Genomic DNA, 14,645 nt, shown 5'->3' with positions numbered 1-14,645 from the left:
CTAAATCTTAAGTAGCAGATTTTTCCTCTGCTGTCCTTTTTTGTCCTCTCCTTCTTTTCTGTTATCACCCTCTCAAGCCTACTGACCAACAGACATAAATATCATCCACTTCCTCCTAATACTTATCATCCATCTCATCATAACAGCACTCCCTCTGACCTCACATCACTCCTCTCCCATTCCTCCTCTTATCACATGATGGAGGGGGTGAAAGATTAAAAAAATAGATAGGAAGGGCTGGGGAAAAGAAAAGAGAGAATAAAAACCTAGTCAAAACAGAGTTTAAAGAAAGGGAGAGGCAATAATGCTTATAGACTGGACAAGGGTGAAAGAGGGAAAGTGTGTGTATGTGTGTTTGCTTTTTGGGAGAGAGAGAGAAGAGAGTGAGAAAGTAAATTGGCTGTTTGTTCCCAGTCTGCGCTTCAATCAGACACAGAGAATAGCCTCTAGCCGTTAAACTTTCCAATTACCTTGAGCAGATGGAGGCTGTGGGCTCGGTTTAGAGAGGTTGTTGTGGTTGTTGTTGTTGTTTACTGTTATCTGCTATTGACTGTACGTCTACCTACATACATTGTCAGAAAAAGGGACAGGGCTGCCATAGAAAAGCAGGGTTCTCCCTTTTTAATCTTTACCTTCACATATCTCTCCAGTTCTTATTTTACTCCTTGTTTCATCTCTGATTGATCATATCTGGTTGGGCAAGAGTAGTTTAGCTGTTCATATTACAGCCTTGTGACTGAATGGTTGTCATTACGAATTCAGGTTTGGTGACCTTGTGAAATGCGGATGAAGTCTTCCCACTCTCAGTAACAACTGTGCTCTTGAGCAAAGCTCTCCAGCCCCAGCTGTTCCCTTTGAGGACCTCGTTGGGCAACAGTGTAGCACTGTGCTTTGCTTTGCAGAAGTGTATGAATGAGTGCTACTGTGCAAGAATGAAGCCTGGAGAAGAGCAAGCACACTCAGTTGACTTTCGTGAATCTTGGCATATTAAATAGCGTTAGCAGGCTGATTGATATACAGTATATGATATATATGATTATAAAGCTGAGTAAACTAACAAACTGGCTTAATCTTTCTGCATTATTTGTTGTTCAAAGTGCAGTTAGCTTTTTCTACCAAAAACATTTCTAACAATTTTAGCTGTTTAAAATGTGTCCTTGTTTTTCCATATTGTTAAACAGAAATATTTTAACAAATGAGTTGGTTGGTCCTGAGTGAAATATATAATCACTAGTTAGATATATTTTCCACAATGAAATGTCTTCACCGGTATATAGAGGTATTGCCCATGTCTGCTGAGGGTAACCTGTAAAGCAGCTGGCTTATGTGTTCTCAAAATCATTTGTAGTTTGTAGGATATATCCAGCTCAGGGAAAACAGATCTACAAAAACTGCCTCTCCAGGGAGATGTTCGCAGTGTTGTTGAAGAGTGCCAAAGATAGTTGTTTAATAGTTAATTAATACAAGAGAAGCAGAGACAGTGAGACATATTAATGTTGGATTATCAGTTTCAGAAAATTATAGTACAGACACATGAACCTCCAGCTTAGGTGATTGTCAAACCTGCATATGTGTCAGTCCTTTGCAAATTGTAACAACATCCTTAGATGTGCTTTATATTCAGAGCTAATATATTGTGCTAAAGAAAGAAAAAAGCTGAAAATGGTTCTTAAAATCAGTCTATTTTTATTCATCCTAATATTAGTGTTTCTCTTAATTCCTTGTGTCTAATAAGAACTTAACAGAGCTACTTGCACAGCTGCAGACTATTAGTCATATAGCCAATTTTCCATTTGGCCTTTTTTGTGCTGTTTTTGTAGATGAGGAACACCAAAAATAGAGGGTAAAAGGGAGGGGTTGACACAAATGACATGAAACCAAAGATGTTGCAACTGGGCTAAATGGTACATATGAACTCACTATCAGGTCACCAGGACACCCTAGTTATCACCACTTTACTTCGTCTGAAATTAGGGGCAGCTGAGTGATAGTCTGGAGCTCTGTAACTAAAAATTGACAATACTGACTGAAGACCTGCTAATCACACTTCTAACATTCAACATGTGCGATTTTTTATTTTATTTAAAAAAGGATAGTAATTAAAGTCTTGGTTGTTCATAATAAATGACTTGATATACTGCCTTTCTGCCACACTATTAGAGAGGAAAACTCATGCCATCCACTGGTGATGTGACTTTATATATTGTATCATTTGCCTGCGAAACACATGTGTTTACCTGTTTTTCTCATGTGTGTGCACATACTGTGTAAAGGTATAAGTGGAGGTTATCGGGCAGATCTTTACCTTCAGCTCCTCCGGTGCTTCACTAACCTTGGAATGAAAGGATACTAGGGGGGAAAGAACGGATGGATAGGAAAAGTGGAGGAAAAGAGGGGAGCAGAGGAGGAGTGAGAGGGCGTCGGAGAGTGTGTATTCACGTGTGGGATACGGCAAGATGGATTACCCAACCCGACGGGCAATTTATCACTGTCACAGAGAGAGAGAGGGGGCAAAAGAGAGGGATTCAGAAGAGAGGGGAAAGGAAAGAGAGGCAGCAAGAGGATGGGATGAAGAGCTTGGGGAAAGACAGTTAAAAACTAGGTGGAGGACAAAAAGAGGAGAATAAACAATTATGAGCGAATACTTTATTTTGTGCTCAGTCAGACACATTTTTACAACTAATCAAGACAAGGTGTAACCCCATGCCTGGAAAGGGTGAAAACAGAACAGAGAAAAGACGGAAAAGGATTTGCTGTGTGGCTCCTGAAGCATAAGCACATCCTTTAAATGTCCTATATTCTTAGTGACTGAAGCTGGAAAAAAGTATAGTTGTGCAGTCTCTATGTAGTGCACGTCATAAGGCTTGGATCCTTTTGATCTTAATATGGAGCATATTAGCAATATAATGTAAAATCAGAGATTTCTCACCAGGGATAGTGAAGACCTGGCATTTTATTGTCAAGCTCTGATGAGTTCCAATCAGTCAGAACAATAAAACATCCTTCATGCTGCTGTACACGTATCCCCTTGTGTTGCCTAACAGCATTGACCCATTGAAGTGGAAATTCTGTCGTCCCTGGCATCCTTTTGGGGCTGATGGTTGATGGCTTATTTTAGAGCATCCCATACATAGATGTTTGGAGACTAAAGCTATCACAGAGCACCATTTCTGTGGTAGATCTACTAGAGGTGTGCCACAATGTTTACACCTGTTCTCTGTTTGTTTAATCGTTTCTTTCTTTCTGATGTGAACAGAGCGGGGTGTGAAATTTTGCCTTGCTTGCAGATATCCAATGTGAAACAGGCATTCACATAGAATACATTCTCACCTAAATTAACTAGCCATGTTCCCTCATCTATATTCAGGTGCAAACAACTAGCTAATTGGTAGCTAGCTAGCACAGTGAAGAAGATTATTTTTGCATATACCTCATTTACAGTGCAGATGGTGGACTAATTTAAAAAAAAACAGACTGCAGAGTTTATATGCAGTTCATTTACAGTCAGGAAGCACCATCGATAGCCAGATAATTTAAAAACAGGCACCAGCGAGTAACTTTCACATTTAAAAAAAAGAGGCAGCAATTTAAACAGCTATTTCATTTATAGCACTGGGCACTGTTGTGGATGGGCAGCTAATAAAAAAGCCAGGCTGTCTTCCAGCCAGCTAGCTCATTTACACTAGCAGGGAGCCCGACTGTAAACTTAACTCTGTACAGGCCGGGACAAGATCTGCAGCTCGGGCTGTTAATGAGAAGGCAGCATGCATAACAAACAGTGGATGTACAGATACACGGGCTGAAATATTGATGAAGCGAAAATTTAAAAAGTCTCTTTTAATTCACATAAACACTTGTCCTGTTTGCGTGTGAGAAGGACACAGACAGAGAAAGAGATCTCATCTGTCTGTAGCATCTGTTTCCAGTATTTTACATCCTCTTTGATTGACATTACACACACATACACACACACACGCAGGTCAAGCAAGGCTATTTTGGGACATTATATGTTTGTGGGTGAAGAAAAAAACAACTTTGTAACTGATGAGCACTTAACCTAAGCTAATTCATGGCAGCATGCAGACAGCCAATTAATTATGGTTGTCAATCCCGAAGAGTGACTGCATGAATGGCTGGCTGCAGACACAAATGTGTCATCAACATGGTCTGTCTCTTGAGAGTTGTTTGCCCACAACATTTCAAAGGAAAGTAAGATTTCAAAGAAAAATCCATAAAGACAAACAGATAAAAGCATCAAAAGTTTGTCCTCTTTGAATGAACCCACCCTGCTTTCTTTGTCTCAGAGACGGACTACTCACGGCAAGTCTGGCTAACTAAAGGGCTAATGATGGCGGTGACGCTGATATACACGTGCTCCACTGAAAAATGCGCAGAAATTAAATTTCATGTTGTATCATCAACTTGATTTGATGTTTTATGCATGTTTTAAAATTTTGATTGGTTGGTTGATTGCTCTAGAAGCATGTCTTGGCACTCTACAGCCATCTTTAAATGCACCTGGGCATTTTGAAGTATCTTCTAAATTAATACATAATATTTTTTATGTCACCAAGACATAAAAACTGGATATGTAGGATTGCGAGGAAATTCTGTTAAGACCTGCTTAGAAAGTTTGGCATAACATAAGGTTTTACAAAGTGTTTGCTTCCTCTGAAAGTTATGTTTCCACTGCAGTTTTTACTCTTCTGGAATATGTTTTATGACATTGAACACTGTATAAATTGTCAGTCATACAGTAAGAAGCCTTGAAGCCATAACATTATACAATCAAACGTCGGGCAGCACAAACATCCACATAAAAAAATGAACAAGAAAACCCCGAAAGTATCAAGGAAAATTTTGCAGCAAGTAATTTACACCAGAAGTATGTAGGCACATGCTTATGCTAATTAATTTTCACACTGCTGTGACAACACAAACTTTCTAATGCATTTCTCTTTGTTATTAACATGTGTCAACAACACAAGCGAGTGTGTAAATGTGTGCAGGCAAACTGTGTGTCTGTTCATTTAAATGAATGCTTCACAGGATTTATGCACATGTGCTGGTACGCATTTGTGTGTTAGTGTAATAGGTCACAGTTATGTCCTAACCAATCTAACTCCTACTACCATTATTGGATCATCTGAGGGAATGACCAATTAAAAAGGTGATTAAAGGAGACATACTTCAGAGAGGGAAAGAGAGGAGGAAGAGGGGCTGGAGGTAATAAATGAGCGAGAAAGAGGAAACCTTCCGGGGTTCTTTAGTTATTTGTCACAGAGGGGAAACAAAGAAAGAGAAAAGTCTGTGCAGGCAGCGGTTGGTTTGCTTAATATTCTGGCACTTGCGAACATGCTATTAAAGAACAACTTCTGCTAAGGGTTATTTCTGATGTGTGCTACAAAAACACTAATCTTCCACTTAGGTAGCTTTTAAACACAAGGAGTTAATGTAGCTTTTATTAAGTGTAGTGCATTTCAACGTTTTTATCTATCTGCACTGAATTGTTGGTGTGGTTTTTTATGGATTCTTTACGCAGGCTCTATTTGTCATCATGAAGTATTCCCTGCACAAATATTCTTGTTACTTTACCCGTGTATTTTCTTCTCACATTTATAGTTAAGTCTCAGTGGTGTCATAATCGTTTAAGCGGTATATTTTTTTAGGATTAATACAATCCAATATCACATATAGTTAAATTAATTATTGACATTAATAATATTTTCTTTGTCTTGATTTAGAATTTCTGTTTCTATCATTTTCTATCCGTTACTTTTTCTTTTTTACTTTTCCTTGTGTTCCATTATCTGTTTAAGTTCTGGTTTTTAGTCATTTCCAGTGATTTTCGCAGTGATTTTCTCAAATGGACTTCCACTCCTCTTTGTTTTTGTTTGTTGGTTTGTTTGGTTTTCACTTGTGTCTTGTTTGGTTCTCTTAAATTTGGATTTAATCTGCTTTTTGGAAGTTGTCTTTTTCTCCTGTCCCCACTTGATATTTCTGAAATTTGGGGATTTTCTTCCACTTGTATGTTTTGTATCTTGCGTTTTGGTCCATGATGATGATCCATACTGACATTTACATTGACCACTGATTGATTCTTTAATGTTTCTTGGTATAAGTTAGGTAAAAACTACAGTTTCAGCAGCTTTGGTTCAGCTTCTTTGTTGTTGTTTTTATAAATGATTTTTTTTTCTCCTTACAGTGAAGCTATGAATTTGAACTACTATTCAACTGTATAATTTTGGAGTGTGATACCTTTGTGTATGTAACACAAACATACACAGTGCACACTTTTTTAAGGTATACTTTACCTTTTTACCTTCGTTACCTTCAGGACTGCCTTAATTCTTCGTAGCATAGATTCAACAAGGTGCTGGAAACAGTCCTCAGAGACTGCCACTTGCTGGATATTGTCTCGTTATTGGACCGTTTTCTGTAAACCCCAGACATGGTTGTGCAGAAACCCACTCGGAGCATCAGCAATTTCTGAAATACTCAGCCCAGCCCAACTAGCACATTCAAAGTCACTCAAATAACCTTTCTTCCCCATTAAGATGCTCAATTTGAACTTCAGCAGATCATATTTACCTAATCTGCCTAAATGCAATAAGTTCTCACCATGTTACTGGCTGTTTACATACTTGCATTAATGAGTAGTTGAACAAGTGTCCGGAGAGTGTATGTATATGTACAAGAGAGAAAAAAGATGGTATATGTTTTAGACATAATGGTGTGTGAGACCTGTGCTTGACCTTGGTCACTGCAACATTGGGTAAATATACCGTATATGTGCCTATCCATGGGTTTGATGTGTGTGATGTCATTTATAACCTGTGTGTTATTGACCTTCATCCTGCGAAGACGTCAGACTTAATCATTCACACACATGCACACAGTCTCCATCATAACTGCGATTATGGGCTGCCAACAGAGTTGAAATTTATAATATTTTTATCAGTCTCTTATCTGCTCCATGTCTTTGCTAGTTTACATTATTTGAGTGTGTGCTTACATAGAAGTATATGAGCTTATATAATGTGTATGCTCGCTTGTTGTCAGAGCAGGTGCAAGAGACCGTCTGCATCTCTTCTGCATGAATTCACTGATTCCTGACCTGCTGAGAAGTGCCTGTGTGTCTGTGATAGGGTAAATACAGGAGCAAATAGTGGAGAAATGGATGAGCAGAGGGATGAGTGAAGGCATGGGAAGGAAAGATTTATTCTGCTTTGTCACTCATATGGAACTGATTACATACATTCTCCAGAATAAACTGGCAAACAACAATGAAGACTACACATATAATACACGTCAGTCAGTTTTCTGTCTGTCTTCTCTTCCCACCTTTTCTGTTTTCTTAGTTTTGAATGTGATATGATGCTATGAACTGATGCAGACAGAAAATAGGAATACAGTAAAGGAGGTGGGTCAAAGTGTTGTCTCATAGTCAGTGGTGGAAAGAGTATTTTTCCATGTATTTGTGTGTGTGTGTGTGTGTGCTTATGAAAGGGATGTGTCTTGTTGAGCTTGACAGCCTATTTTCCTGAATCCTTTACCTCCTGCACACTCACAGACACACACACACACAAACAGTGAGGGCGAGCTGTCTGTTTTCATCAAATCTCAGTAATAGCATCCTTCTGTGTCCAGTCTGCACTCATCCACCCACACACACACATATAAACGCACACAGTCAAACACACTGACTGTCAGCCACTAAGAGTTGCTGAGGTCACTTTTCAGTTACGATGGACTCAATCGCCATCTCTCTCTGCTTTTCCCTTATTCTGTCACTCCATCTTTGCAGCGTAGAGCCGAGGATGCGTTTGTCTCCCATGTAGGAGGAAATGAATCACACTCGCACACACATATAGACTATCTGTGATGCTGCGAGTGATTGAGTCACTCACAGAATACTGATGAAGTCAGAGGTGAAGAGATGGGTTGAAGAGATGAATAGGTGTGATGAAAGAAGGAGGGGAAGTGAGGAGAGCAGAGAATATGACAGTTCACAGCGAGAAGTTATTATCAAACTGTGCAAAACACTAAAAATCTCTGTTAATCTGCAGAGTGTTTCATATTGGTGGAATTCAAAATTTCCTTTGAATAGAGCCTACCTTGTCTGGTAAGATACTTAACTCAGCTCAAAGTTATGCTGTTCTAATGAAAGATGAGCTGAATATAACAAAAAAAATGCAGTATTAGTAGGGGGAAAATTGCAGAAATGGGGTCATCGAGCAGGCACAGAAAGTATATTTGCATTTTGTGTGTACAAGGTGTTGTGTTCATGGTCAGCGTTTGCAAAAGCTGCCTGTTTTTTCATCCCCCCTCCCCATCTTTCCCCTCGGAAACCACAGCTCTCCTTTTTTTCAGTCAGGCAGCTTGGCTGCTTCTCAAATCTTAGCTAATTGGGAAAAACAAGACCCTCATCTCAAGGACCATACACCGTGTCCACTTTAATGCTGCTTTAGTCGCCTGTCTGCTGTGCTCTCACAGTTAAGTGTGTGCATGTGTGACAGGGTGATAGAGAAGGGTCAAAAGATGCCAAAAGAGATTAAATGTTCCCTTTTTGCCAATTTTTGGCAAAGATAGGACTTTTCCAATTCAGTACAAACAGGAAAAGCGGAAAGCAGGGTTATTGTTTTGGCACCGATGAGAAGAATGCTTCACAATTTGTTCACAGTGGTTTATTTTATCTGTCTCCCTCAATCATATTTTATAACTAACATGAACAGTCTGGTCTAGTCACAATAATTAGAATGTTTATGTAAAGGCTGTAATGGGAAGATATTACTTATAACATATATAAGAAATGAGAATTTCCATTCTAGAGTCATCCCTATCCCATTTCACGCATGTTTTTACTTAAATGTGTTTAAATGCTCGACAATTCTCTCCTTTTCATTTTGAGTTTGTCATTCTTTGTTTTCTTTTATTGCTTTGTGCTGATTAACTCAGTGGCCAACGCTATTTGACATTGACATGGCATTACACTTTTCTTGGACATCTACAATAAGTTTGAGAGTACAGCAGTTTTCTTCCATTTACCAAAAAGTCCTTTTGGTGATGATCTCAGGGACGAAGAGAAATAGACTCTGTCTAGAGTGAAAATTTGAGCTGCACAGGGAGAATTTAGGGTTCTTACATAAGCATTAATAAAAGTAATGTAATTTGAAACCATAAGTCACTACATTAAGAATACCTAATGTTATCATTTTTATGACTATTAATCATTATTAATGCTTTCCCCCTTCAGTCAAAGCACTTCCCATGCAAAGAAAAAGAAAATTAAAACTGTCAACCTGTATTTATAAATCTCATTGATGATTTACATGTTTGATTTGGCAAATATACCAGGCAAAGGATGTTGAATATGGAGCTGCCCGGCAGGAGGAAAAGAGGAAGACCACAGAGAGGATTCACGGATGTAGTGAAGGAGGACATGCAGAGGGTTTATGTGATGGAAGAGGATACTTCAGAAGGGATAGAGCTGCTGTGGCAATCCCTATAGGAAGCAGCTAACAAGAAGAAGTTGTATTTACTGTTAGGCTTCACCTCAACTTTCTCCTTACAGTCTCACTCCAGTAGTCTATTTATTGCCGCTTGAAGTGTGCTATTATTGTCTCACGTCAGGCAGGAGTATGTTTGTATAATGCTATTACTGCATGTGTGTGTATGTGTATGTTTAACAGCATGTTCTGTTCATTATGCTGCTTAGTTTTCACAAGAACAAGTTACCCTTTATCCATAAACACACATGCACACGCTCACATACTCAGTAGGATTTGAACTCATGCCGCGTGTGTGTGTGTATCTTGTGGTCTAGTGGTTTGTTGACATAGTCAAGCAGGCAGTTCTCACATTGAGAGGGTACGTTTTACTTTAAAATGAACACACACACACACACATACACACACATACATACATACAGTGTATTGATTGTAAAGCTACAAGCTTGTCATTGAGAGAGGCTTATTAGGTGTGGCAGACAGGATGTTACATTTATTTTATTTTTTTTCCTTTTTCTAATAGTCTCCTATTATGTTATTAGCATAATAAGAGCCACCAAAGAAGCTGACCACACACACACAGATATACAGTTGGGAAGCCTTTGTGTTAAAGCAGTATTATTTGTCAGTAATGTGATAAACAGCCCATTAACTGTTAATAACACCAGTATGATGTATTGAGCGGCTTGATAGATCCAGAAGGGTTGTTCTGCATGTTTTTATCTCTTCTCTGTCAATCATCTGTCTCAATCTTAATGTCTAAATCTGCTAAGAGATATCCATCGCATGAATATTGATTGGATGCACATATACACATGGACATAGAAATTCTGCATCTCCACAACTCGTGTATTGATTAAACTTCAGTAAACAAAGAATGCCCCCTCATCTCTTTGGTAAATACTGTGCATACACATCTTCTTGGCATGATGTACTGTGATGTTCAGACAAAGGTCCCAACTGTTGAGACTGAAGTGTTTGCGCATACATTACTGTGTCTTGGGTTATTTAAACAGCTGTATGAATCTTTACCAAAAACGAGATTTGAAAGCAATGGCTCTGAGATGCTGCAGTGCTTGGTAATAGCATCCTTTAGAAAAGATTCATGCTAGGGTGAGTACATCCCGAGGCACATAAAATAGCAGAGAAGTGATGCTCTCGGTTCTTATTCAATCTTTTCTAAGTTAAAATGCCATGAGATGGTTTTTACATTTAACCATGCACTCAGTCTGTAACTATCACTTAGGCAGAAAAGGGAACGAGGATGCGCATCCTGTTACACAAGAGGTGGGCTAGTTGAAAGCAGGAAGGTTGCACTTTGTAGCACCATCTACCACAGGTGTTTAATTGAATTACAGAGCTCTGAAGCAGACATGCACACCACACCTGCATTTGGGTGAATAATAAGCTCACAAAATCACAGTCATTTGAATCCTACCATAAGTCTCAAGGGTCCTAAGCAAAGCTAAATTTTATGAGGAAAAGCCATTTCTATTTAATGACCTTTGCAAGATAAAGACCTTAATGCTTTATGGAAAACCTAAAAAAAAAAAAAATTTCACCAGGGTCAAATGAGGTTTAGATGCAGATCTGTATCAGGGTGTGCGTGTGCTTGTTAACTTTGATATTGAGTCCAAAGAGTCATGGCAGGAGATTTAAAGTGGCTTTGCTCTATCCAAGTGGTTCCAATTAGTCTGGAAAAACATATACAGGCTCAACACGCACCTTTTAATATACAAATATCTATGCACAAAGGCACAGATAAGTCCACAGAGATTGGATGAATATCGTGATTCTGCACACAATAATTGTTCTCACACACGCATCCACAAAGAGTAACCGGAAAAAAGTTTAAAAAGAGAGATATAAAGGATATAAAAGAGAAAAATAAACAAACTGACCCGTGTTACTTTGGTTTTTTCTTCCATTGCTCATGTTTAACTGTTGGTTTACATTGTGCGCAATATAAATATGTAAGTATTGACTCAACCTATAGTATGAGTCTCTTTTTCTTCACATTTTTTTCTAACCAAAAAAGGCACAACACACTGTTTTTACACCTCAGTGCCTTTAATGCTGACATTTTTCATATGTGGTGTCTGTGTCAGGTTAACTTACCTAAAGAGCTGATTTATCTATTTATCTGTATACTTATTACAGAATCATATCAATCATGATGTTAAAAGTAAGGCTTTTTGTTTGGGTGAACAGGTTGAACAAAGTATAGAGAAAAGGAGCACTGTTTTTCTATAGAAGCTACTTTAGTATAAAGGTGTTAAGAGGACTATCTTTAGAGGAGCACTCTTAAATGGTATCCCAACAGGAAGTGATTTGTAGTAATGTGGCAACCAGATACACTGTATAGTGAGTGACATCCAGTGACTTAAAAGTTTCATGCCAATGGGCTTAAGTGTGACAAGTGAATCTCTTCCTGTGTGGACACCCCTACACCCCCACTGTGTGGTGTTAAGCTATGTGCATGTATGTTTTTGCCTACAGAATCTACTAACATCTAGTGTGCCTTCTTAATGAAATAAAGTTCCTTAATGAAAAGGTTATTTATGTATAGTAAGAAGTGTAGTGTCAAAACTGAAGATGCTTTGCATACATATACAGCATAGTTTGCCTTTTTCAACAGCATGTGTACTGATTGGAGTTTTGGGTATTTGATTCAGGAGATATAGTTATTTTCTGCCGGTCTGCTGCTAAATGACCAAAGATTGATGTGTTGATCCTCCCATGGTGTGCTTACTTTTTTAATGTATATGATCATACTTTAAATACAATTAATATTACCCCTGATCTGTTTTTTTTTTGTTTGTTGTTGTTGTTAAAAATCACAGATGAACTTTGTTCTGGGTTGTAGTCTCATTTTCCCACTGAAAATATAATGTTTGGATCCGCTATTTTTATTTCCAATTGTATACATATAATCTGTATACAAATCTTCATTGTATCTCTAGACAATTACCATTTAATGTTATGGTTTATCCATTATATGGCATAAAACAGATGAAATATGTCAAAAAAAAAAGAAGGTAAAGAGCTGGTGGCAGTGGAAAAAACCACTGGAAAAAAAAGTGGGTTTTATTTGTTTGAAATTGTATTAATTTAAATGCTATTCCATCTAGTGTGCAATAAATACATTCATTCAACTCTATTATGAGACATAAATATAAAAGAAACAGTCACAATTTTATTTTTTATTGTTTTTCTTATTGCTAAAACTGATGGTTAACTAAACCTTAATGAATAGAAAAGTGGTTGTTTTTAAAATTTAGCAATAAATTAAGTTATTCCTAATTGATAGAAATTAATAATCAAACACCTAACTTTATGTAATAATAAGTGGCTGCTTGTTTATTAAGCAAATATGCAGATGATTCAAAGGTGCAAAGTCACATTATGCATTTCACTTACAACATACACATCAGACTGAACTAGCAAAATTCAGTAAAAGAAAGAAAAAGGGAGGGTGGGGGGGATCGTATAAGGTCAGTTGCTTTCATTCCTGTATGAGACAACGTTTTGCTGCTAGCTTCTGTCATACTTTTATCCTTTAGACCCCGAGGACATAGTGTGTGTCTGTCTGTGTTTTTGTGTGTACTTGTTTGTTCACTTGGTGTGTCTGTCTTACTACACTCCTTCCCTGAGGCTGAATAACATGCTTCTTGGTTTTTCTATAAATATTCATAGTAAAGACTTGTTCAACATGGCTATGATTTCCTCCTGTCTTATCCTTCGTTATCTTAAAGGTTTTCTTAACATATCTCACTCCCAGCTGTTCTTGTTCATTTTGCTTTCATTCAAACCTTCAGTCATGAGTCTAAATGTTTCCTTTTGTTTTTCTCTCCCTCCTTCCAGGATCCCTCATTCTCGCTCCTTCTCCACGATAAACTTCAGGTGCCCAACAGTTCTCGCCGGGCGTGGAACGAGCGTGACAGTCGATGCGATGTCTGCGCCACCCACCTTACTCAGCTCAAACAGGAAGCTGTGCGGATGGTTCTGACTCTCGACCAGTGGGATTTATCTCCAGCCTCTTCCCCTCCAGCCCTGAGTGGACGATATGGGTCTCAAGCACCTCCGGGTCCGTCATCAGGAGCACCAGGAGGGCCTCTGTCACGTGAATGGCCTCCCTTTCTCCCTTCCTCTTCCTCCCCCTCAGCTGCTGCTGCTGCTGCTTCTCAGCCTGCCCACACATCCTCTCAATCCCCTTCTCCGGTTCCCAGCCAGACCCCAACACCAAGCCCTAGCCATGGATCATGCAGTCCGCAATCTCAAGGTGCAGGGCATAGACTGGGGTCCAAGCCCAGCTCTCTGGGCCTCGGAGGTGGAGTGGACAGAAGAAACGGGTCCCCTAGTTCAGGAAAGACATCTGGTGGGCAGCAGCAGCCAGTGATTGGAGTAAACAGCCCTGGAAATAATGGTGGTAGCAGCAGTAATAATGGGACTGGAGCAGTACTGAGCACGGCAGCTCTGCAGGCACATCAGCACCTGAACAGAACGAATGGAGGAGTCACACTCTATCCATATCAGGTAAAACACCTATAGATGTGTGTATTTTGGCGGTGGGAACGTATGTGTCTGTGCGTGTGTGTATCTTGGACTATCTGGACCGATTCTTCCCACAAGTGCATTGCAAATATCACCATGGAAACAGCAGAACTATATCATTATATGATCAAATGATGACAGGCAAGATGGCTAGTCTCTATATGTGAGTCTGACAGATTAGGCAGGAGTTCGGTACATTTACACTGGTCATTTTGCAGGTTTGACTTAACATCCGTAACTTACGTGAAATGTTTGTTCTTGTACTTCAGAAAGAGCTAAGGACAATTTAAACTAAAAGTTTTCTCCTCCATTATAATAAATATATGACTGACTGTCTAGCAAACACAAAAAATGTTATGACTGGGATGTAGATACTGTTAAAAATGTACTTTATTATAGAGATTTTTGCTGTCAGGGCTTAATATGCTCTAAAAGGACATTTTTCAGCTGTGACACATGCCTCCTGAGTGGGATACATGCATGCTAAGGAGAGAAGGAGAGATAGGAACCAAACACACTGAGTGATGTTAAAAGAAATTCAATTACTTTAAAATCCTTACCACTCAGTTTCTGGAATATTTG

General features: G+C 38.8%; 1 protein-coding gene across 2 annotated transcripts in view; it reads left to right on the top strand.

Moving 5' to 3' along the window:
- kif26ba (kinesin family member 26Ba) overlaps window positions 1-14,645 on the top strand; it is a 100,340-nt gene that overhangs the window by 18,465 nt on the left and 67,230 nt on the right. For both annotated transcript variants that reach the window (XM_080303291.1, XM_026171119.2), the window contains exon 2: window positions 13,374-14,045. In XM_080303291.1, coding sequence (XP_080159417.1) covers window positions 13,374-14,045 — 672 coding nt within the window. The remainder of the gene's footprint in view (window positions 1-13,373; window positions 14,046-14,645) is intronic.

The sequence above is a fragment of the Astatotilapia calliptera genome, chromosome 1 (genome assembly GCF_964374335.1).
Source record: "Astatotilapia calliptera chromosome 1, fAstCal68.1, whole genome shotgun sequence".
Taxonomy (NCBI): Eukaryota; Metazoa; Chordata; class Actinopteri; order Cichliformes; family Cichlidae; genus Astatotilapia; species Astatotilapia calliptera.
This window is presented reverse-complemented; position numbering and strand designations above follow the sequence as displayed.